Genomic DNA, 25,420 nt, shown 5'->3' on the forward strand with positions numbered 1-25,420 from the left:
AGCGAGTCTGCAAAGTCAAAACTGTTTTCATAAGAATATGAAGACATTACTTATCTCTTTCACCATGTTGCCATTTGCACTATGGTGGAAAACAGGGGTGAAAAAGCCAGTGAGAGATCACCACGCGCCCACTGGAATGGCTGGTCCTGTGGCTGCCAGTGTGTGTCAGTGACGCTGGGGAGTGCCCCGCACTGATGGTGGATGTGAAATGCTGCAGCTGCCCTGGGAAACCTTTTGGCGGTTTCTTACACAGTTACACATTGACCTACCCTATCACTCACCAGCGGGAACACAGTTTCACAAAAGGACTTGTACTTGTAAAGAATTGTAATGGCAGCTTTATTCATAGCCCGAAACTGGGGACAACCCAAATCCTCCCATTAAGAAGAAAGCAGATAAATGAATTTTGGTATATCTACACTGTGGGACACTATTCAACAGTTAGAGAGAACTACTTGTATTCAGCTACATGGATGAATCTCAAAAGCCTTATACTGAGTGAAAAGAGGCCAGACACAAATAAGTACCTACTGTGTGATTTCATACTTATGAGGTTTATGATCAGATAAAATTAATTTATGATAATAGAAATACAAGTGTGATTACTGGGGGTGGGGTTGACTGGGAGGGGTGCAAGGAAACTTACTGTAGTGATGGAGCTGTTCATATTTTAGTTATGGGGATGGTGGCATAGCTTATGCATTCATCAAAACTCAATCAAATTGTACACTTAAAAGTAAAATTTCACTGTACATAAATTTTGCTGTACGTATATTAGACAAGGAAAATAATGGCATATGAATATATTAAAGCAAAGGAGTGTTTAGAATTATAGGAGATTTGATAACTAGGCAAGGAACAGAAAGAACTAATGAAAAACTTTAGATAATTCTGTGGAGCAGTGATAGACCTTAAATCTCAGAGCTCTGAAGGGCAGTTGGCACAGTGTCGTTCTGTGCAGTAATATTCTTTCAAACGTGTGCTGCCAAGCTCTTTACATTTGAAATGAAAGAGGAGGGGAGGGATAGGAGGGAAGGGGCATGCTCTTCTCAGCTTCAGGAGTTAACTCTAGAATATATTGCTTCGACTGTAAGAATTTCACTTGTAGCAGAAATCATATTATTTCTATTTAAATTAATAACCTGGTTTGAGTAGGCACTCTTTGTAGAGCTTTAAACAAGACATGCAGATCTTTAAGTTATAAGTGTTTTCAGTCTTTATATATCGTGAGGAGGAGATTGTGAACGATTTTCAACCTTATCGCCAGTATGGTGATATAATTAATATCCCTTTTTCCTTTCTTTTATAAACAAGCCCCCCAAATTTTAATCTCTTAGCTTAGAAAGATAAGGAATTCAATATTTCCGTTCTAAGAAAACTCTGAAACAGTAGCATATCAATAAAGCAATGCATGTGAGTCTATAAGGAATTCAGAAGTATATTTTGGCTTAAAATGGTTAGTAATCAGCATGAAAAGTTTTGCTTTTTGTTAGAGATAAAATAATTCACGTTACAATGCAGGGTGATCTGCATTGTACCCCTTTCTGTCTCCCTTCAAGTTTTATAAGAAATTAATTTTACCTAAGGTAGCTTTTTAAAACCTGTTCCCAAGTAAGAAAAAGAAAAATCTGTCGTAGACAATTTCGCTGGTGTTGCAGGTGGTGCTCAGATATTAAAGGAATAGGTAAGGAGTCACTAATGCCTGCCTTTCACATGGTGACTGAGTTTATTGCCTCCTCCACATGCATTAGCAGCTGTGAAATGAGAGCCAGTCCACAGGATGCTGCCGGTCACACACCAGCTATTTCTTTCCCTGGGAATTTCCCTGGGAAACTGAGCTGCCGTGTACATGGGATCAAATTTAGTACCTCATGCTAGTTTAATGTTGAAAACTTGGTTTGGAAATTTTAGAGTGACTTTATCCCTTTCAGTTTCTTGCCTGACTGTACGTTGTCTTTAGGGGAATTACCTGAGGACACACAAAATAGAGTTTAGTTAATAAAACCCAACTTTTAACATTTTGTCCTTTCTTCCACATCATGTCATTGTGTGCCCCAGCTGAGTATGGAACCTAGACCTTTCTGACCTGTGTTCTTAAAATGAAATGTTTTACATAGCTGTTAACCCACTGACAATGTGAACTGTACGTTCAGAAAGATCCTGCAGGAGTTAACATTGGTCTGAAGTAAGGTTCCAGCTCAGGGTGATTCTGTTTAACTCTCTTAACATAAGGCTGAGTACCTGCATTAATTTGAATGACTGTTGGAAATAAAAGAGTCACTCATTGCACATTTAAATTGTGACTGTAAATATGTTAAAGTATATCCCTGTTAGTGGTGACTTAGAAGAGGAAAAAGGAGCTTAATAATTTGAATATCAGAAATATTTTTAAAGCATTAATCACCCGTGTTTTTAAGCTCATTAATAAAGATTAAGAGAAAACATTCCCATTTTGGTAGGAGTTTCACTTTTTGATTAATGCGAGTTCAATCCAAGTCAAAACTGTGTTCTGAAGATGAGATATGATGTAAATACGTTGTGGATTGCATTATTAATATTGTAAATAGATAAATCATTCAATCAACATATTTACATCTTATCATTATCAGAATCTATTATTCTAAAAAATGTTACTTCTTTATGTAAGATTTTATTTTATTGCAGATGAACTGTGTCAGAATTTCGGTATACTTTTTTTTTTTTTTTTTTTTTTTCTTTTTGCGGTATGTGGGCCTCTCACTGTTGTGGCCTCTCCCGTTGCGGAGCACAGGCTCCGGATGCGCAGGCCCAGCGGCCATGGCTCACGGGCCCAGCCGCTCCGCGGCATATGGGATCCTCCCAGACCGGGGCACGAACCCGTATCCCCTGCATCGGCAGGCGGACTCTTAACCACTTGCGCCACCAGGGAGGCCCTCGGTATACTTTAGTGATGCTCAAATTTTAAAAAAATCTCTGTAAATTATTTAAATGTACAAAAAATAAAGTTGTGAAAGTACAAGAATGAAACATAGTGAGATTTTTTAATAGCCACATAGCAGCCTCATTTTCAGAGTTAGATTGATAAATGAGTGCTTTTTTTATTGTTTTTAATCTTCAAACTTACCACCTTTCACGTCCCTCATAGTGTAAAATTGCATTTATCCACCAGAATTTATCAATTTTTATTAACCTCTACAGTATTTTGAAATAGTCTGCTTTTCTAAAATCTATTTGACCTTAAATATCCCCCTAATAAAATGGAGTTTTTCCCCTTTTATCAGTATTCTTAGAATTGAAATGATTATAGGTTTCCTCTATGCCGGCAGCTACCATGTGTCCAAGAATCAGATATGATTAATTTAAACACTGCTCTTGTTTTTGTTTTATTATATAAGACTTCATAAAAATTATGTTGGCTTATCTCAAATACTGTTTTAAATTTCACAAGGCAGTTTCTTTCCAGATAATTCCGCAGTGCACCAAGTCAGTATCATGGAAAGTGGAAAGGTCAGAAATAAGTACATTTCTTCGCTAAATTTGGTAAGGGAAATTAGAAATCCAAAGGGCTTAGCACACATATAGATGCAGCTCTGTGAATAACTGCACAGAATTCCAACTGGAAGTACATGGACAAATTTAATTAGTCCCATGAATTAAGTCCCACAGTTAACTATACATAAGTAGCAGAGAATACATTTTATTTAGATTATGATGGAAATTATTCTAGGACAGGCTTTTCTCAGCTTCTTTTAACCTATACTCCCATTTGAAATCACAGAATAAGTTGAAAATGTGATCTAGAACTAGTCACAACGTGTGTGCTTTGCACTCCACAGTGAGCTTCCTTGCAATTCTGCAGTGCCCTTCGAGGGGGCATGCCTGTGCTCTTCACCTGGAGACTCACTGTGCTGTGAGCTTATACCCCAAAACATGGCATTTCATAAGAAATAACACTATGGATTCATAATAGAACAGCAAATTGTGCCCCCTGGCCTTTGAAGAAGTAAAGGTACAGCTCAGACTCCTCACAAATAGGGGCTAGGAGCCGAGCTACCCTAGAAAAGAGGTACTGCTACTAACTAGAGAGAGTTCAGGAATTTAGGGAAGAAGACACATGGAAAACACCAGCTCACTTACAGAGGCCAAGGTTTAGCTGTAGACTAAAAGTCCACATCATTTGCTCTAGAGTGACAGGGAAAGGTGGAAACCAGAAAGAAAGAACAAAGCTGTCCCAGGAAGGACTTCAGAGTGAAACTGAAATGCAGAGGGCTATAGGGGGTCCCACAGTTGAATTCCTGAGATATTAGATTTATTAGGGAAATGACAGATGTGTACAGGCTTTTGAGATGGGCACTATATGCATGATGGCTTCTAGCCACAGCCCTACCACTGCATAGACCCAACATGTGGATGTACCAGACTTAGAGCAGGCATAGATTGATTTCATTCCATTTTTTGGTTACATAGTATCTTAGACTCTGATAAGAAGGTAACAGCTTCAAAAGTGAAATGTGTAAACTAGCCTTTATCAGGAATTTACTTGTTTGCTTTTATTAAATTCATTCAGACTAAAGCTCAGAATACTTAGTAACTTACGGTAAATATCATGAAACCTAATTTTTTGCTTGTTTTATTCCCCTAAGTTCCACATATATCCTTAGTAATGCTGTTGTAATACTAGCATTTTCTTAGCTGAAGGATTCATCAGGTCAGTACTTGTGTGCTTACTATTTACCAGATCAGAAATAGTCTGGGAAGCAGGGGTTTTATGTTACCCAAAGTCTTATATTTTACACTCTTCTATTATTTCTTCTTCTATAAAATGAAAACAGTCTTCTTACATTCCCAAAGACCACTGGAGCAGTCTGACTCAATATGAGCAGATTGATGGCTTGAATATTTTTTGAAGTCTGTAGAAAACTGGAATTTCCATACTAGAATTATGTTGGTGAAAGAAGTAGATGGCTTGCCAACATAGCACCACCCTATATATAATTTTACAGACATTTTATATGTATTTTATAATATATTAATTTTACACACATTTACATATATAATTTCATCATGCTCTGACTAAAAGAAAGTTATTTTAGATATACTATATAATTGTTATTTATATACAATTTGTTATATATCTACTATTTGTTAAATTTTTTTTCAGATATTAAAGAACGATTCACAAATTATGTGCTTTTGCTAATAGTGTGTCTAAGAAACATGGAACAATTTTCTTGGAATCCAGGTAAGTAACTCTTAACAAATACGGTGCCTTCCAATTTTACTCTTGAACCAAAAATCATTCTCTTCCATGAAATAAAATGAATATTGCAGAAAACTTCAAAATTTTTAGCTGTTCAACTCTTTGGGTGTTGGAAATAACCGTTCCAGTAGGACAGATTGAGTGTGCTCTCTGTGGTATGGTGGGAGGCAGACCACGTGCCGTGGTGTTTGGCCCGTCATTTCCTGTGAGCCACACAGCATCTCTGTAGAGCTGTGTACCCAGTGGGTGAGTGGACCCTGTCGAGCACTGCAGCTTCCAAGCCTCTTTGCTGATTTTTCTAACTGTAGTGTGCTGTGGTTATCTAAATGCAGTCAGATCTTTTTCATTTTACGGGTCACCAGAAGAACTTTGACTGTTTCCTAAAATTTATCTTTTACTCATTCACTGCCTATGAATTAGCATTTTGAATAAAGATAAATTAAAGAAATATAATGTAAAGCAGTAAACTTTGTTACTTACACTCTCTGAATCAAGGCTGGCAAGGAAGTTGTTGAGATTCCATGAATTTTCATCAGTCATTCAGCTAGCAGACATTCACTAAGTATATGTTATGTGCTGGGCACTGGCACAGGTAAGAAGGACTAAGATGTGCGTAGGAATCACAAGCTAATAGAGGAAATAGATAGGTAATTACAACACAGTCTGGTGGTGCTGAAGTCAGCTTGGTGGGAAATGATCACGTGTCTCAAGTAATTTAGAATTTTTTACGACTGACATTTCTGTATAACCTTGTTCTTAAGCATCGAGGTCATGTTTTGCAGTTTAGTACCACCAATGCCGTGCATGTTATAGGTATTTAATGACTTCTTGTTCGTTTTCAGGTGTGTGTGAAACATCAGAAACATGTAAAATGAGATACGTGATCTTGGAAATATATTTCCAGAAGTTATTTTCTTGTAGAAAGGATACAATCAAATGGTATATCTTAACAGTGGCTTGACGTCTCATCTGAATAGATCCAAAGGCTACTTGACCTGTGGTAGCAAGGCCCCTCCTCCACACACACACACCTAGATTCTCTGCATAGCTGGATTCTTGCTTTATAACTAAGTCAGCTAACAGGATGTTCATGAGAGGCAGTAACGGGCGAGTGTGGCTGGTCCCAGCAGAGCCCGCGTGGGATCAGCAGTCCTGAAACAGCGGTATTGTTGCGCCCCAGGACAGTAATCCCTAAACCTGCTGACAACTGGATGTTTAAAGTCGTGTGCTCATTTGTACTTGACTTTCAACAAGTTATCTTAGTTTTCTTTGCGAGTATGATAAGAGGAACACTTCTTTGTTGGTAAATTCATCATTCTTTCACTCTTTGTTTTTGTTTTTTTTAGGTTTAAAAAAAATTTTGTTTAAACCAAATACCACTTACGGAAGCTTACCCTAAATTCCCAAGATGATGAATAACATAAAAATAGTACAAGTTTTCCTGTATGCCGGGCCCATTGCTATGCACTTTACATCATTGTCTCATTTAATTCTCATAATGGTGAAGTGTAGATACTTTTATCTTGTAGATGAGGAAACTGGAACTTAATTGCCAGTAATTGCCAGCATCATCTAGCCAGTCAGTGGCAGAGTTTATTATTGAAAGAGGTTCCCTGATTCCCCAAACCTCAACAGGATGTGAAACTCCCTAAGACTGCCTTGTCTTGTCAGCAGGCAGAGCCCCAGCTGTGCTCTCTCCACCCCACCTTCCAGCTGCCCAGGTGCTGGATTGCTACAGGTCCCTGCCAACAATTCTGATCCTTTTCCTGCTCTGTCCCACTCATATCTTTCTTCAAGGTCTAAGGAGGTTATCTGTTGGCATTTTTTTGTCAGGTACTTGGTACTGAATTGACATTCTAATAAATAAGGTAAAGGTGAACAAATCTGACGAATTACATCTGTATGACAGTGAAATAAATGATTGATCAGTATCTTTAAGTCTTAGTGATCAAGGAGGGAAAAAAATTTGTTCAGTTGACTTCAGCACATGTTCCTAGTAGTTATTCACCATCACATTAAGGCAGCCAGAGAGTTTTACAAGGAGCCTGCTTAGTTATCCGTCCCACCAGTCCTCCCGTGCTGGTCCGGAAGGAAGCCAGGGGCTCTGCTCACCACTGTGCCCCCTTCAGTAGGGGTTGGCACAGAGGAAGCACAGAATAAATACTTGTTGAATGACTTATCCTTTATCTGGATAAAATAGGGCTCTTCTGATAATTAATTGAATGCTGGTTCTCTCTCTATTATCACTTATTGAAAACATTATAGTTTTGCCCTGTGGAGATTGCAGGTTTCTGTGGTAGCCTGTGATAGGATATTATGGATTCTGTTCATATTAAGAGATTTAATTGTCTCTCTTCTCCCCTACTTTATAGATCATCTCTGGGTGTTGTTTCCAGATGTCTGTATGGTGGTTATATCAGAAATTGCTGTGGATATTATAAAACATGCCTTTATCACAAAGTTCAATGACATTACTGCAGATGTATGTATTTTAATAAGCAATTTAGTGTTTGGTGTTGACTTCTGGTTAATATTATAAAGTTGTAGAAGAGCAAGTTTAAGTTTACTGCATTTATGAAGAAAAATAGAAAAGTACTACTACTTTAAAGTTAGAATTATAATTTTAAATTTCTAAAAATAATTGTACTACTGAAAGTACATTATTTCAATATTAAACAGTTCTGGTTCCATACATTTGTGTAGAGGTATAGATTGACCAGTAGTTGAGATCAGGGTGTCACTAACTCAAAACCATTATAAACTGTTAATAACCATCATAATCTGTCTAGTTAAACTGTTTAAAAATCACGTTGTTTCTATTTAAAACATTAGATATCAAAACTTCTCTCTCTGCCTAGATTGTTTAATATTTTATATTTAAAAATTGATTCTTTTTCTGTGATTATGAATAGGTTTCTGATAAGTCCTAGAAGACAAGAGCCTTATATTTTTCTAGTGAAAGCATTTGCTGGAACTTTGAGAGATTTGTTTTATATTATAACCAGGTATTCCATAGAATTTCCAGAAATAGAAATGGGGCTTTAGGCTTGTTGTAAACAAAACGTAGGCAAGTTTTCTAGTGCAGTCCTCATTCCTACCTCAGGCCCAAAACGAATAGTAGTTTCACCAGTTATTTAGATTTGGTTTGGTTATGCTTTGTCTTACTCTGATGCTTATTGTTTTATTTCAAAAGGCAAAGACTTAAAATGTAATGCAGTTGCAGCTGCTACAATGTGATGCTTGGATTATGGGGTTTCTGAATGTTTTAATATACTTGAATAAAATATAATTTTGCACTTTTTTGCATAAACGGTGATAAAGTAATTTTACCCTTTACTCTCTTGGCTTCCTCAAAACAAGAATCCCTTTTCATGGGATCATTTTCTCAGCAACGTAAGTCAAAACTAATAGGCTTGATTCTAATACTTAGTGCAGTTTTTAGTGGAATACAAGTGCCTTCATAGCTATGTTCTCTAACTCAGCTTTATATCATGTTTAGCATTCATTTTTCTAAGAAGGCATCATTATCATTAGATATACAGTAATAATAATTTTAAAGTGTTGGTTTAATTTAAATTTTCAGAATTATTTTCTGTGCCTTACACTACTTAAAATATAACCACTCCTCCCCAAATTCTAAACTCTCAGGATCATAATCGTTGAATATTTATCCCTCTTTAAGAGAAACCTTTACAAAGCCTGTGAACTTACCAGTTTGGGGAATTGAGGCTATGTTTTACCCTTATTGTAGGAAAACGAATAAGAGAAAAACTACCCAGATGTCGCTTAGTTAGTAGCACCTTCTTTCTGGCTAGTTATTGAACATCTTATCTACAAGGTAAATCTTTTCACGTTGTATGTTTGCACTATATTACTTAATATTTCATTCTTACTTGTCTTTAGGTCTACAGTGAATATAGAGCCAGCCTTGCTTTTGACCTTGTTAGCAGTCGACAGAAAAATGTGAGTATTATATTGAAGACATAGTCTGAAGTTAACTGAACAATGGTTTAATTCAGCATGGGATATTAATTAAGGGAAAGCTAAGTAAACTTCCTACTTATCTCTGTTCTTGACACTAAATGTTTACAAAATAATAAAAATAATACTAATATGTAACATTACATAGGCTATGATTTCTGCAGTGTTGTAACAGTTATGCAACTTTGTATTTTAAACTTCTTATGAACATTTAGATTGCCACATCATTTTACTAAATTACATTATAGGTGCTAGGTTCTCTTCTTGCTCACAGCCTCACCTGTTGATAAAATTTGCTGGTGATGAGTGAATTGTACTTTTTAAGTGATATTTAATCCCATAAATCCTTTTCTCCTTTCTCTGTCTAGGCATATACTGATTACAGTGATTCCGTGGCACGGAGGATGGGGTTTATTCCTCTCCCACTAGCTGTTTTAGTAAGTTCATACTTCTTTTCCCTTTTTTATGACGAGATGACTGTCATTACAGAATATTAATAAAAGGATTATCAATAAGTTTGTTTTAAAAGGACTTGATATAAAAATTAAAGGTACATGACTTAGAAGGAAATTTTGTTTTATAGTATCTTCCTTTTGGATTTTGAGCCATCCAATAGGTGAATGATATTAAGGCTCTATTTTATGTAATGGCTTTCCTGACAAGGAGAATATTCATTTTGGCTTATTCATTTGGCAACGATTTTTCTTTTAGAGTGGAAATACCTAGTGGTAGGCATTGATGTGGCCACTGTAACACATATTGGTGGAAGTATAAGTTGATCCAGCGTTTCTAAAGGGCACTGTGACGGTATTATGCTTTGATGAAGTAATTCCAGTTCTAGGAATTTATCCTAAGAAAATAGTTATAGGGCCTCCCTGGTGGCGCAGTGGTTAAGAGTCCGCCTGCCGATGCAGGGGATACGGGTTCGTGCCCCGGTCTGGGAGGATCCCATATGCCGCGGAGCGGCTGGGCCCGTGAGCCATGGCCGCTGGGCCTGCGCATCCGGAGCCTGTGCTCCGCAACGGGAGAGGCCACAACAGTGAGAGGCCCGCATACCGCAAAAAAAAAGAAAAAAAAAAAAAAAGAAAAGGAAAAAAAAAAAAAAGAAAATAGTTATAAAAGGCACATGATGATTTATAGGCAAGGTTATGCATTGCGGTGGCATTTATAGTAGTAAAAATTTGGCAACAGATGAAATAGATTAAATAAATATGGTGTGCACAAATGAAGAAATATTCTGTGTTCATTATAAGCACTACTTCTTAAATTTTTTCCAAAGTTTTTACAAGGAGATTTTCTACTGTTATACACAGGAAATATCATATATACTTTTAAATAATAGCACTGAAATTTACTAGATCAACCAAAAAAATTAGTCATCAACTTCTGATATTTTAATGAATTGCTCAGAACAGCCTTGCATATAGCTACTATAATATTTAATTAAGGCTGTAATAATGTTAATTAAGAAGATTTGCTGGCTGCACTTATATATGATTCTATTCTTTTTTGGGTGGTTTTTTTTGGGGGGGTTGGGGTTTTTTTGGCTGTGTTGGGTCTTTGTTGCTGCATGCGGGCTTCCTCTAGTTGCGGCAAGCAGGGGCTCTACTCTTAGTTGGGGTGCATGGGCTTCTCACTGCAGTGGCTTCTCTTGTTGCAGAGCATGGGCTCTAGGTGCGTGGGCTTCGGTAGTTATGGCACGTGGTCTTCTGTAGTTGTGGCACACAGGCTTCAGTAGCTGTGGCTTGTGGGCTCTAGAGCGCAGGCTCAGTAGTTGTGGCGCACAGGCTTAGATGCTCTGCGGCATGTGGGATCTTCCCAGACCAGGGCTCGAACCCGAGTCCCCTGCGCTGGCAGGCGGATTCTTAACCACCGTGCCACTAGGGAAGTCCCTATATTCCTTTTTGGCTACCTATTCTCATATCAAAACAAATGCAACCATCTTTTTGTCAAAGTACATCTGAAGTTTTCTTATAATGCAGAGTCCCATAGAAATTGACTAAGAGAGGTATAAAGAAGTTGTAGATTATACTAACTGTAGTTTTGACCAGCTTGCCTAACTTTTTTTTAGAGGATGGATGATTAATAGATTTAACGTTATTTAAACTTCAACAGGACTCTTCTAATAACCACATCCTAAATGTTTTCAGTTATATTAGGAGCTTGTTTTTATTATGTACTAACTAATTCGGCTTTCTTTTGCTTGGGAAAAGGAGCTCCTAGAATTTTGGAAAAACAGGAAATTTTTCAAGAGTGAAGTTATTTGTTAAAGGTTTAAGAGATTGATGAAATAGAATTTAAAATTTTTCTACATTTGTTTTCTACAACTGGAAAAGGGATACAACAGTGTGAGAGTAAACCTAGGTTGCCTGACTATTTTTTTTTTAAGGATTGGTTAAGTGGTTGGATTTAAGTGTGTCCCTGCTTTGCCAAATAATAATTATTTATCTAGTAACTTATTTGCCAGAAAACTCGATTCATAATTAGTATGAATTTTTAAAATTAGTACATTTTTTAGATTTTTCTTCAGTCTTTGTTTTAATCTTTAAATAAGTTTTTATGGTTGTTATACGAAAAGATTTAAGTTTAATTAATAATCGATTAACAGAACACTTCTGGGAAACCTCCTGTAGTTTCAAAGGGGATTATGTAGTTATGCGAGGATCCAGCAGGTTTTCTTTTGCAGCGCTTTTCTCACAGAGCGCCAGAGCGACACCCTAGCTTTGGCAGAAATCTAGGGGCCCTGAAGAATAAGCTGAGGCCTCAGTAACTAAGATAATTCTTTAATTAAGGCCAAGAGTGGCAGTGGTTCCTTGTAAATGTTACCGTTGGTCCTAGAATGAATTCATATCCAAGAAAAGTAAAATAAATCATATGTTAAGGTCTCAAGGAAATTGGACTTGGGACACGTGTATCTTAAAGTTACCTAATAATATACTGGGTAAAAATGAAGTCGTTTAAGCCTTGAATGTGATCATTGGTTTGCCTTTCATATTAATGAATAAAATTCTAGAACCACGTTACTTTCCATCACAAATGTTTGTACGACAGGTCATTTCCCCATTAGAGACTGTGACAGAGATGAGGACTTCCATATCTTTCCTCATCTTGAAATTTTATTGAATATATGGCAGTCCATTCTGTCTGTCTCCTCCCAATTGCTCTTTTATTAAAAGCATTTTTAAAATGTCATTTAAAATGTATCTTATGATATTTATTTAGAGACCCTTCCATTTGATGATAACATTACTAGATAAGGTCAGTTATTTTCCCTGATTTTCTATTTTCACATAGCAGTCCCCCTATACCCTAATATGTGGGCTCATTATTAAGCTGAACCTATAATGTGTAAACATTTTCCAGCGACAGATCCCACCAGATTTATTCAGCAAACTTCCAAGGATAGTGCTGTTACTCCTATGTTTCTGTGAGATAAGTAAGAAAATAGATGTTTAATCAGAACTATCCAAAGGACGCAGAACGTTTCTGGCCTTTAAGTAATAAATTTTGTAATGGTATTTAGTTTTTTTAAACAGTACAAACCCCCTAAGGTTCCCTTTTCTCTCTCCCCCTGCAACTCATTGGGGGTTCTTAGAGAGTCAAAGAAAAAAGGACAGAAAAAGCAGGAGCAAGGGCAATGCCCACTAGATGCTTCTAGCTCTGGTAGGGACACATGCAGCAAGATGAATTCATTTGTATCTTCCAGAATAATTTTTATTTTAAAAGTCAGCTGATTTGCATCTCTGTTAATAAGTACAGGTAAACATGTCATTCATGAACTAGGTATAGTGTCTGACTTTAGAGTCAGCAGTTGAACGTGGCATTAGCCACAGCCATCCTGGATTTGTCTAAAGAATCCAAATCTACCACAGAAGCTTTCACAAGCAGCCAGATTCTGTTATGAATCAACAAAACTAGAACTGCTTTCTTGAGTTTAGACAAAGGCCACAGGTATGTGCCCAAAGTGTTAAAATCTGCATGGAGAAATCTTTATTTAAATATTAACTAATAACTCTGTGTTTGTATGTTTTGTTTATGTGTTTTGTTGTTTTCGTTTGTTTCTGGCTAGCTCATCAGAGTTGTAACAAGCTCAATTAAAGTGCAAGGAATCCTGTCTTATGCCTGTGTCATACTCTTCTATTTTGGGTAAGATTAACCATTCTTGAATATGTTTTTGGTTATACAGTAAAGTATAAGTGCAAGATGTGATAGAAGTTAATAGCAGCTAAATCATAACAATATGCCCATCCCAACTGTCTTGGGGGTCTCCCTTGACAGCATGTATCTCCAAATGTATTTGTGACTCAGTTAAATTCTAGTTAAATTAAATATGCTGTTTGGTAGTAGTATTAATAGCACTTTAGATTTAATTTTAATCTTTTAGTGAAATCACTTAAAGTCCTTTCTGCCTAGGACTTAAGTTTCACCCGTGTTTTATGATAAAATCTGCCATTGTAATCAGATATTGTTCTATGTTTTAAAAAAATCTTTGTTTCTACTATGTTTGCCATACTGATTATTTAGCATGCTCTAGGCCTATGTCATATAAACCCAAAGGAGATGCAGAAATATATCATTTCTCTGCCTGTGACTGGTTAAACTTATCTGCAGATTTGTTGGTCTCATGCGGCTTATATCTTGTTGGGAAAGACAAAGGGTAACATATTAACAACTAAAATACTTTAAGATAGTAATAAGCGGTATGAAGAAAATAATATAAAAAGGCATTTTTGCCACTGCTAGTTTTTTCATGACGTGAATTTATGATAAAGTAGCCCTGCCTAGCTTTAGGTTTACTTACTTTAGAAGAAAGGGACCCCATCCCTGGTCCCTGTGCTCACGTGCAGTGGCGCATCAGGTGGCGCATCAGGAGCCGTGCTCTGGGCAGCAGTCAGAACTGAGTATCTTGAGAAAGTGAGGAGAGGATAAGCATAGCGGTAGTGACCTCAGCCAGAGATTCACCCAGAATCTGCCCCTGGGACGAGGTCCACTTTCCAGAGACATCTGGGTATTTCCAGTTCCACGTTTTGAGTGTGTTTTCTACACTGCTGTCTGCCTGCTAACTGACTCAGCAGGTGCTCCAGAGGTGTCTGACACAGGAGCCCAGGAGCAGTCAGTTTTCACCGTCTCCACTGAGTATGTGAGTTACAAATAAACTTTCTGCGCCCTCAGCGCCGCATTCAGGCTACGCGGCCAATGTCAGTGATGCCCAAAGCAAGCTGTGGTTCTGATCAGATTGCATACCATTTACTTTTGAATGAGCATAGAAATGCTTTACTGTATTAAGGTAACTTTCGTCAGTTACTGCCATTAAAAAACATGAGATCCTCCTTCCCTGGCACAAATGCTCACACTGCCCTCCAAAGCTCTTTGTATCATTCCTTGTTTATCTCCACCCTGCCAGGCAGAGAGCGTGGGCAAGGATGGCCGGCAGTCCGGCAGTCCCCGGGAAGGGCCTGGGCTTCAGCTCTGAGGGAGGCGAACCACTGGAGTCTTGTGAGCATAAGAGGGCTAGATCCATCTGGCTTTTTGCAAGGGCCACTCTGGCTGTTGTGCAGAGAATGGACTGGAGTGTAGCAAGGAGAGAAGCACAAGTCAGGCCAGGTCAGGAAGCTGTTCCAGTCGTTCCCAGGAAAGGTGACCACAGCTGGAATTGAATGGTGGCAACGAGTGCTAAAAATCTGTCAACTAGGGATACATTGAAGGTGGAGATGTACAGGACTTGCTGACGCATTGACTGAATGTGAGGCGAGAGGGAACACGAAGCATCAAGTGTCATCACAGAGTGTGGGGCTCGGGCAGTTAGGGTGATGGGCTGGCCGTCCACTGTGATGGGGAAGCCGGTGAAGACAGACAAGTGGGGCTGGTTCGCCTTGGTTTTTTTGGAGGGTTGGGGCTGGAATCGAGAGTCCTGTTTGGGTTTTGTAAGCTTGAGATCCTACTAGACATCCCCTAGTGGTGTCAAGGAAGCAGTGGAAGGGCTGAGTAAAGCGGGCGGGGGAAGTTGGGGCTGGCAGTAAACCTGGAAGAGTGGCGCATGCACGCGGAAGGTCCTTGCAGCCTTGGGTCCATGTGAGGCCCTCGGTGCTCCGGAGTAGGGAGTGGGGAGGCCGGGGAGAGTGAAGGAAGCCTGTTTGCTTCTTGTTTAACCTCCTTCCACACCCCTCTTCGGACTTCCCCTCACTGACGCGTAGTTGCGTGTCACTGCCAGGATTTCCTATCAGGCCTAAGAAATAGCCACCCGCGCCTTCACTCACTGTAGAACTGACTGTGAGGTCCTTGGTGTTGTGCCATTTAAGGGCCCCTATTTGTGTGACAATACCAGTGTGAAGAGTTTTTTTCAGAATTTTTGCCAGATTCGTTTCAAATGCCTAAAAAGGTTATACACCTTTTGGCCCAGAAATCCCACTTCTGTAATTATGTATTTTGGAATTTATCTTAAGGAAACACAGATTTAACGTAAGTTTTCCTAACCAGCAACTTTTTAATAGAAGGAAAATATTAGAAATAGCCTAAGTAACCAGAATTAAGGGCTTTGAGGGGCTTTGTTATATGATAACCAATATAGTGAAGCATTGTGAGACCATTAAGATAATGTCATTGAGGAACACAAGCGGTTCTGGAGAATATTCATGACATATTGTCATGTCAACAACAACGATGGTAATAAAATAACAAAATTTGTTGGCATTTCTATGTGCTCAGCACTGTCCTGAGCACCTTACTGAAATCACCTCCTTTATGGATTAACCTGTTAGGAAATTCACTCAGATCCACACAGGTCTTGAGCAGTGGAGTCAGGATTCGAACTCAAACACTTGGACCCTGGAGTCTCTGCACTCGCTCTGAACTCCAATCCCCTACTGCCTTCTGAAGAGACCCCATTACTGGACAGTGAGAAATATGAATAGATGTACATTCAGAGCAAAAATGACTGAAGGATAATATACCAAATGTCACAGTGATTTGCACTGGAGTGTGGCATTATAAGTTTTTCTTGTTGTTTTTCATCTGCATTTGCTAAATGTATTTATTTTGTAATAAAAGAATAAATGTCAAACAATTTAGAACCAGGTGAGACTTCTAAGCATAGTTTCTTCTTATAGAGAGAACTAAGGAGTTTTTCAAAAATGTTCCCCCGTAGTAAAAAAACCTCCAGAAACTCGGGTTTTGCATAAGGAACTGGGCCCTGCGGCGCCTGGGTGATCCTCTCTCCCCCTCCCCTCTGCCTGCCCAGTGACTGAGAGGGACTCCAACAGTAGTTGGTCGTTTCTTTCCGGTTTTAGGTTGATATCTCTGAAAGTACTGAACAACATTGTCCTGTTGGGAAAATCATGCCAGTACGTGAAGGAAGCCAAAATGGAAGAAAAGTTGTTTAACCCTCCCCCAACCAGCGCTCCCAGCAAACCATCCAATAAATCACAGAATAAATGTAAACCCTCTCAAGGTAGGTTTGGTTCTTTTTATCACTTCTATGAATCATTCTATAATGAATTAATTGTCTGAACTCTACTTAATAAAAAAATCACTGTTCGGTCGATGTTTAGCAACACTTTCAAGATTGGATTTCACTTTGCTTAGCTGTTGATTTTTAATGTTTATGCTGTGGATCTCATCACAGGTTCCCCTAACACAGTGCTCCGAGCTTTTTCACTCCTTCGTTGGTTGTTCGGTAGATGATTATTGGGCACCTGTTACCTGACAGGCCCAGGGATACAGCAGTGGGGCAGGCAGAGCTGGATCATGGGGGAGAGAGAGGGAGTGGATGTGCACTATGGCAGGTGGCTGTAAGTGCTGTGGAGAAAACTAAAGCAGACTCAGGAGAGGGACTGTGGTGGGAGTTGGGGGCACTCCCCAGCCGTGAGGAGCTGGCATCCGGGCAGAGACCGAGCCTTCCAGGGAGGAGCCTCCCAGGCACAGGCCATGCGTCCAGAGGCCCCAGGCAGGAACATGCTTGGCGTGTCAAGGGACAGCCTCTCCCCCAGGATCGGGAGGGACTGGAAGGGGGTCCAAGAGGCTTCCCAGGGCTCCGGGTCACCCAGCGCCCTGTGGGCTCTCGTGAGGATCTCAGCTTTTCCTGTGTGAAGGGGTTGTTGCACGGCTTGGAGCGGAGGAGTGACACGATCCAGCAGACATTTTAAAAGGGCTATTTTCAGTCTTTGTGGAAATTAGCCTCAAGAAGTGTGAGCCCAGAGGTTCCCTGGTGGCACAGTGGTTAAGAATCTACCTGCCAATGCAGGGGACACGGGTTCGAGCCCTGGTCTGGGAAGATCCCACATGCTGTGGAGCAACTAAGCCCGTGCACCACAACTACTGAGCCTGCACTCTAGAGCCCGCGAGCCACAGCTACTGAGCCCACACACCTAGAGCCCGTGCTCCGCAACAAGAGAGGCCACTGCAGTGAGAAGCCCACGCACCGCAAGGAAGAGTAGCCCCCGCTCACCGCAACTAGAGAAAGCTCGCGTGCGGCAACGAAGACCCGACGCAACCAAAAATAAAATAAATAAAATAAATAAAATAAATTTATTTAAAAAAAAGAAAAGAAGGGTGAGCCCAGAGGTGGAGGCCAGTGGGGAGCTGCCTGGCTCAGTGCATGGGTCAGCATGTGAGCGGGCAGGCTGACCAGATTCTGGGTGGGTTAGGAGGGGCCCAGGGCTTGCCAGTGAGGTTGTGCCATGGGAGAGGAGTTGAGGATGATTCCAGGGCTTCTGGCCTGGAAGATTTGGAGGAAGAACTGGGGCAATGTGTGTGACAGGTAGTATATGAGATGCTGGAGATACAAAGGTAAATAAATCATGCTTTAGCGCCTCTCAGACTGACAGGGGAGACAACAAAAGTGGATAATCCAAATTGGTGAGTGAGGTTATAGACAGGGGCGTGGAGGGCACAGGAGAGGGACCCTTCCTGGAGGTGGTGACGCCTGAACTAAATCCTGAAGGGTGAGAAGAAATAGGCCCAGGTGAAGATTGGGACACGTCAGGAAAGGGACCAGGGTGGGCTGAATCGTGGAGGCCTGAAAAAGAAGAGAACTAATGGGTCAGTATTCCAAGCGTCAAGTTTGTTCTGGAAGGAATAAGAGACGAGACTAGAGCTGGGCCGGAAGCCAGTCTGAAGAGAGAGCCATGCTCGTCACGTATACTTTATTTTAAAGTAGAACAGAAACTTGTGATTAACTTGAAAATAATTTTTAATTTTCAAGAACATGTAAGTACCATTGGTAATATGGGATTGCATTTGTTTCAGCTACCTGGATAGTTCATAATGGGTCCATATGTGTTCTGTTAGGCTAGGCTCCTTCAACACATTAAGAAGCTAATAACCATCAGTCTTGCTTTCAAGAAGCCTCCAGTTGAAGAGGGGATAAAACCTGTAGCACGCACTGCAGTTCAAGTTCACTGGATCCAGAGCCCTGTAATAAGCAGTGCATTTGGGGCGAGTGCCTTTGTGTCTGGTCAGGATGTTTTGGAGGTCAGGAGACTACCGGCCAGCGACCATTCAGGAAGATATTGCAAGTCGGGCAGCTCAGGCCCACTTTGCATATGAAAAGAGGGGCTGGCTGTCAAGACAGCATGGAGTCCATCATGTTCCAAAAGAAGCAGAGGACAGCAGGAGGGAGGGACAACCAAGAGAGATGAATGTATTCATTGTCTCTACCGTGGCAACGGTTTCAACAGGTGTATATATGTGTCAACACTCATCAGATTATCCATTTTAAATATGTACCATTTGTGGTATGTCATCCTTACCTTGATGAAGCTGCTCTTATAAGGACTGAATGTATGATTCAGAGATTGGTGGGTCCGGGCCCCTAGACCACTGCTCCTCAGGCCAGGCTCAGGATCCCCATGGCCCAAAATACACATTAGAGGTTTTGTCCATTGATTTGTTTTTACTTCTGATTTGGACTTCCTGGACATGAAATGCTGACTATGTCTAATGTGACTACACATAAGAGGTGGAATGGATTAGAGTCTACTTAGCCCTGATGTCCTGAGTTTAGGAATCAATGTTAATTTTTCAGCTCTGGCAACAATCTTATTATTGGTTTTGTAGGAGGAGGGTTGTTACATAGGAGTTCTGATCTTTCCAGAATCAGGTAACAGTGTTATTTGTGTGACATGATTCACATAATAGCTTTTATATAAAATTTTGGATGAGGAAACAGAAATAGTGCAGCCTCTAAGTTTCATTATAAACTCTGGGGCTTATACAACATGCTATTTGGCTATTATTCGCTTTATCCAAAAGCATGGATAATCAACATTTTTTTTCAGTACCACTATATTGTTAAGCTTGTGGTTATTATAAGTTGGGGGGAAACCCTTTTCTAATTAAATGAATCTGTTTTTCCACAGAAGAAAACCTGTCTGCTTCGGTCACCAGCCAGCCTCTTCATCCAAAGGAAAATGTCATACCACTACTTGTGACAAGCAATTCTGATCAGTTTCTGACAACGCCAGATGGTGACGAGAAGGACATAACGCAAGAAAACTCTGAATTAAAACACAGATCCTCAAAGAAAGATTTGTTAGAGATAGACAGGTTCACAATTTGTGGAAACCGAATTGACTGATTTCTGTAGCTGCGTGTGCCAAAGATACACAGAGTCCCGGGGCAGCAGATGCTGTGCTACCAGGATGGACAGATGCTGAAAATGGCACTTAAATATTTATTTAAGAACTTAAATTATTAATGGAAAGCAAATCTTAGTGTCCTTCTTCCAGTGATGTGCTCTGGCTGAAGGTCAGGTCACATGAGTCCTCCAACAGTGACCTCTAGCCTTGACTCCTTGGAAAACTTGACGGATTAGGAAAAGTTCCTCCTGCTTGGCAAAGCAGCAGAATCTCTCTGGGCCCGACAGGAGCAACACAGACATCACTTTTGCTTTGTCAATCTGTGCTTCCAGAAGATCGGATTTTGACGTGAGTCCTCTTCAGTATAAGGATATACCTGGAAAACTGTGAAGCTCTTAGCACGATGCTCCCTTTCCAGCCTCACTCTGTTTCCACAGTTTTCAAACGTCACCATCTGCCAAACCATTAAAAATAATAATAATAATTAAACTTAAGTCAAGTTTCTTACCACCAGAATAATCTTTGAAGATGTACCTGAATTAATCAGAATAAAAAGCTACCTTAAATAAGACATGATGAATAGTAGCACTTTATAGAGAAAAAAAAAAGGCCCTAAGCCAGCTTATTTAAGAAATATTAATTAATGAAGGTTATGCATCACTGAGAAAATGTTTCATAATTTTTCAGTTTACTCTTTACAGCAAAACGTGAGCCGTGTATTGTTTCACTGCAGTGGATAAAATAGGAATTCCCTTACAGAAAGGCACTTTTTATACTGAGAAAGCAGAGCAGTGTTAACTTTAATGTATAAGTTAACTGGTATCACTTTAAACTAATTAATTGCTTCCTAAACTGTAACAGTTAAAAGGATTTGGTGTTGAACAGGCTGAAGAACTGTCAGTATACAAAATTCAAAGGTGTCGACTTCAAGTGGGTTTTCCAAGCAACAGTTTTGAAGTCCATCTTCTAGCGGATGGGGCAGCATCTTGCTCCGGCTTCTGGAGTACATGGGTGGGTCTGTCTGTGTGCCTGCGCCTGGGCGGGCCTGTGTTGTGTGGGGAGGTGTGGCTGTCACGTGCGCCTGTGCTGGGCTGGGCAGGCTGTGTCGGGGAAGGGAAATGGGGGTGTTCGGGGCGTTCAGGTGGCTGCCTGGGTGTGGACAGGTGTTTGTGCGGGGATGTTGGGAACAGCAGCCAAAAGGTGCTTTTTGGTTTTGTTTGAGATCAGTATTCCATTTCTGCTTAATTACCAGTTTGTGGCCCACGTCATAGGACAGGTTATTTTCCACCACATTTTACCTTGAGGAACCTTTCTGCACTTTTATAAAAATTTTACAGGGTCTAATTTCAGAATGTCCAGGTGTTAACCGTTAACTGTTAACTTCCTTTGATGTTTTCATTTTAAAGTTCAGCTCTTGTGCTGATACTTCCATCATGTGACATGCAGAAGGTAAATTTTAGCTAATTTGTCTGTTTCCTGGGTGAAATGTGAAAAAGCAAGCTTTAATGCTTTGGCTTGTTCCTCTGAAAAACAAAAGTGGATTTTAATGTTTTACATTAAAGCTAAAGAAATCGAAATTAACGTTCACATAGGGTAAAAAAGAAAATTGTACAGAAACACTTTTGTGAAACCAGGAATTATTTTAACTTAAAAATGAAAGACTTTAAATTGTTTTGTGTATGCTTCAGTGAAGGCCCGTTTTAAGATTATTATTCTTTTTTCCATCTTCTCTTCACCAACATAAGGAACAGTGTCCATGAGGAATGGGAATAGTTTGGGGATAACTTTGCCAAACATAGCCCTGATCAGAGCAAAAATATGATTTGGGTGTATCTTTCTGTTCAGCTTGAATTACTCTGTTACTGTGCTGTCATTTTTGAAAGATCTTTTTTTGGCAGAATATATTGGGAGTTTGGAATGATGTTCATTTCTTCTGTTAAAATGGCATTCAGTACTAATTTTATAAGTGCATCTTGTGTGAAACTCAATAAATTCAATTTTATAATCTTTTTTAAAAAGGTCACTGAATTTATTTTAATAATATTTTCTACTATATTCAGTGGAGTGAATTTCCCACTCTATAATAAGAATTTACTTCCAATTCACAAGTGACAGGACTGTCTAATTTGAATTATTCTTTTGGTTTTAATGGGAGAAAAACGTTTGATTTTTGTCTTTGGAGGAAAAAAATAGGCTGGGTCTTGATCATAGACCATTTAATATCTCTCAGCAAATTAAGGTACTTCGTTTTGCAGCTATTTGAATGTCACACCATGTGCTTTTCACATCTGGGAGTCAAGTTTAAGACAGTATTTTGGTTTAAAAAAAAATCTGAGGCACAAGGTAAGTCAGACTCATAGCTTTCTCTTTGCGATAGAAGTATAAACACCAAGAGTCATTCAGAGCTTGTCCAAATTTTCTTTGTACTTTTGTACTTTGGCTAGCAGTAAGACTTTATACTCTTTATACATATACATGGAAGAAACTTGTTAGAACCTCAGAAATTTTCCTCCCATCCCTGGTAACTCAGCAGAGATGGATATAAAGTCACAAAATAATTTAAAATCACTGCATTTTGGACTGTTTCAGTTCCATCTATTTATTCTTCCAACAAAGATTTATTAACACTTTCTATATGTCAGGAACTGCTCTAGCTGCTGGGATCAGCAATGAACAAAAGTCTCTGCCCTCCTGGGGAGGACTGATAGTAAACAAGTCAGTGAAATAACAGCTGCTGTGGGCAAGTTGTCTAATAACCAAATGATCTCTCAGGTCTATTTCAGTTTTAAAATAAATATAGTTCTTTAACATTTTAATGTAAATCTGATTTTTTTTTCCTATTGGATTTGCTTCAAATAAAATAATTGTATAGCAGTTTCACAGTGCTTCCATAAAATAGAAAAAAATAAGAGGGACTTCCCTGGTGAAGCAGTGGTTAAGAATCTGCCTGCCAATGCAGGGTGCGCGGGTTCGAGCCCTGGTCTGGGAAGATCCCACATGCCGCAGAGCAACTAAGCCTGCGAGCCACAACTACTGAGCCCGCATGCTGCAACTGCTGAAGCCCACGCGCCTAGAGCCCATGCTCCGCAACAAGAGAAGCCACTGCAATGAGAAGCCTGTGCACCGCAACGAAGAGTAGCCCCCGCTCACTACAACTAGAGAAAGCCCACGCGCAGCAGCGAAGACCCAACGCAGCCAAAAATAAATTAATTTTAAAAAAAGAAAATATTTTTTTTGAATTAAATACTGCTAGTTGTCCACCAGCATCTTCTGTGGCATAAGCATAGAGCTGTGGCTGGGCACCTAGCTGCCTCGCTGGGGACTACATTCCCAAGCCCCTCTTGCTGTTACATGTGGCCAAGTGACTTAATTCTCACCAAGAGATGGAAACCAAAGGGTGTATACCATCACGGGTGCCCTACACCTCTCAGTTTCCCACCAGGTGGAACCCAGAGAAGGTGTGGCCCCTCCCCAGCCATGCAGGTAAATGCACAGGGCTCACTGGATGGCAGAGCCTCAGCGGGGAAGGAACCCAGGTCCCTGAATGCCTCTGCAGAGTGGAGTTGCCCATCAACCTGGGACACTCAGCTTAGACTATACATGAGAGAGATGTAAGTGGTTTTGGTTCTAAGCCACTGAATCTGGAGGGTCTGGATTACAGCCCACATTCATAACACTTGGAAATCTGAAAGGGCCTATTTAGAGATCTTTACATAAAAGGAGTGGATGTTAGACCTAACTTCCTAAAACGTGTGCTTCTAAAAATACTCGTTAGATATTTACTATTTGTTGTTTGTAAAGGAAGAGATAAAACGACTATGCCCCACTTATTCAGCAGTCAGACTCCAACACCCTGGGTCATCACGACATTAAGTGTTTATAAGTGGCAAAGTCCTATTTGTTCATATACTCTACAGAAAAGATGTGCCTTGCCCCTTGTCTCTCAGGAAATTGTACAGGAAGAATAGATTCTGAGTACAGTCTAACAGCACAGAGAATTGGAAAGAAAAGGAGTTAATATGTCAAAAGAGCAGCAGAATCATGATCATCTGGGACCAGTTTGAAGCAAATGGTACCATGTACGTGATGGCTGAAAATATCCAATGTGTACAGTTGAGAGGGGAAGTTGTTAAGAAAGAAATTGGCGTTCCAAGAGAGTTTCTGTTATCTGAGGAGTTTCCATAGTAACAGGCAATGCTCAGCAAGTGCAAGCTTGGCCTTGCTGTTGTAAATTTCAGTAAGAAAAGAAAAGCAACACACACTGGCAAGTTAATGAAAGGCACGTTTTGGCACAGCATAGTAAAGTTTATTTGGAGTCGTTTGATATTTAAAGTGATGAAAAAGAAGGGAATGTATCTGCACGATGTATCTTGCTTTTCACTTACAACTTTCTTTTTGGCAGGTGAGGAAATGAAGTGAGGGTCTTGAGAGTACAGTTGGCACCTTTTCTTTTTTTGCAGTTCGCGGGCATTTCACTGTTGTGGCCTCTCCCATTGTGGAGCACAGTCTCCGGACGCGCAGGCTCAGCAGCCATGGCTCATGGGCCCAGCCGCTCCGCGGCCTGTGGGATCTTCCCGGACCGGAGCACGAACCCGTGTCCCCTGCATCGGCAGATGGACCCCTCAACCACTGCGCCACCAGGGAAGCCCGCTGGCACCTTTTTGAGGGAATTAGATCAGGGATTACAGAGTGTTTAAGCTCTTGAGGGGTGAATCACCTCCAAAGTGGGTACTTTCAAAACTGCAATTACTTTCAACAAGCTTATTTTCATTTCATTTTAGATATGTCTACATAAAAATGTAAATACTCGGGAAGGAGGCAGCTATCATGTCAGGGTTAATCAGATAAGTGAAATACAACAAAAATGCATAAATAATTTGTCGGGCTTGATGTAAAATATTCATGGCACAGTCAGTCGCTGTGCACAGCACAGAACTAAATAAGCTGTGCTCTCTGTTCACAGAGTTTATCTGCAGCCTGACAGGGGACCACTAACTGAGGTAAGTGCTACCATAAACATGGTGCTGGTTGCGACAGGACATCTGATTCACATGGGTTTCACCATGTTCACTGTAGCCCTGACATTTTGTACAGTTCCTGGCACATGGGTGCAGCCAATAAATGCTTATTGGATGAATAAACCTGGGAGTCATTGTGGAGGATGTGCAATTAGGCTGCTTTGAAAAAAGTAGGAATTAAATAGATTAAAAAAAAAAAGGAAGGACAAGTCAGAAGTGAATGAATGAAGGAAACCCCTTAAGGAGGTGACTGTGGTCATTCATGCCAGAGTAACAGGACTTCAGGGGTGTAGGGCATGGTGACCTTGTGGACGTTGGATGTCTAGAATGTTTACCCCTCTAGGAAGTCCAGGGAGGGCTGGCTGGCTGGCTGTGTGGTGTTGAGTCAGGGACCTCCTCTGTGTGCAACTGCAAACCTCAGTCTGCTCATTTGTAAACTGGGCTTGATAATACTGTCAGGGTTGTTGGGAGGAGCGAATAAGATAATGCATCTAAAACTCGGCTTGTAAATGATAAAGCACTGTACAAATCTGAGTTGTGCTGACCATCGTTACCTGATGCCTCACAGCTTAGGTTAGTGGTTCTCAAAGCGTCGTCCCGGAGCAGCA

At 40.2% G+C, this 25,420-nt stretch overlaps 1 protein-coding gene across 1 annotated transcript in view; it reads left to right on the forward strand.

Moving 5' to 3' along the window:
* Positions 1–21,773, forward strand: part of TAPT1 (transmembrane anterior posterior transformation 1) — a 64,742-nt gene extending 42,969 nt beyond the window's left edge. Inside the window, exons 8-14 of the mRNA XM_060103878.1 lie at positions 5,141–5,221; positions 7,612–7,721; positions 9,143–9,202; positions 9,589–9,657; positions 13,290–13,366; positions 16,507–16,667; positions 19,576–21,773. Coding sequence (XP_059959861.1) covers positions 5,141–5,221; positions 7,612–7,721; positions 9,143–9,202; positions 9,589–9,657; positions 13,290–13,366; positions 16,507–16,667; positions 19,576–19,793 — 776 coding nt within the window. The 3' untranslated portion in view covers positions 19,794–21,773. The remainder of the gene's footprint in view (positions 1–5,140; positions 5,222–7,611; positions 7,722–9,142; positions 9,203–9,588; positions 9,658–13,289; positions 13,367–16,506; positions 16,668–19,575) is intronic.
* Positions 21,774–25,420: the final 3,647 nt, after the last annotated feature.

Source organism: Mesoplodon densirostris, chromosome 1 (assembly GCF_025265405.1).
Source record: "Mesoplodon densirostris isolate mMesDen1 chromosome 1, mMesDen1 primary haplotype, whole genome shotgun sequence".
In the NCBI taxonomy this organism is placed as follows: Eukaryota; Metazoa; Chordata; class Mammalia; order Artiodactyla; family Ziphiidae; genus Mesoplodon; species Mesoplodon densirostris.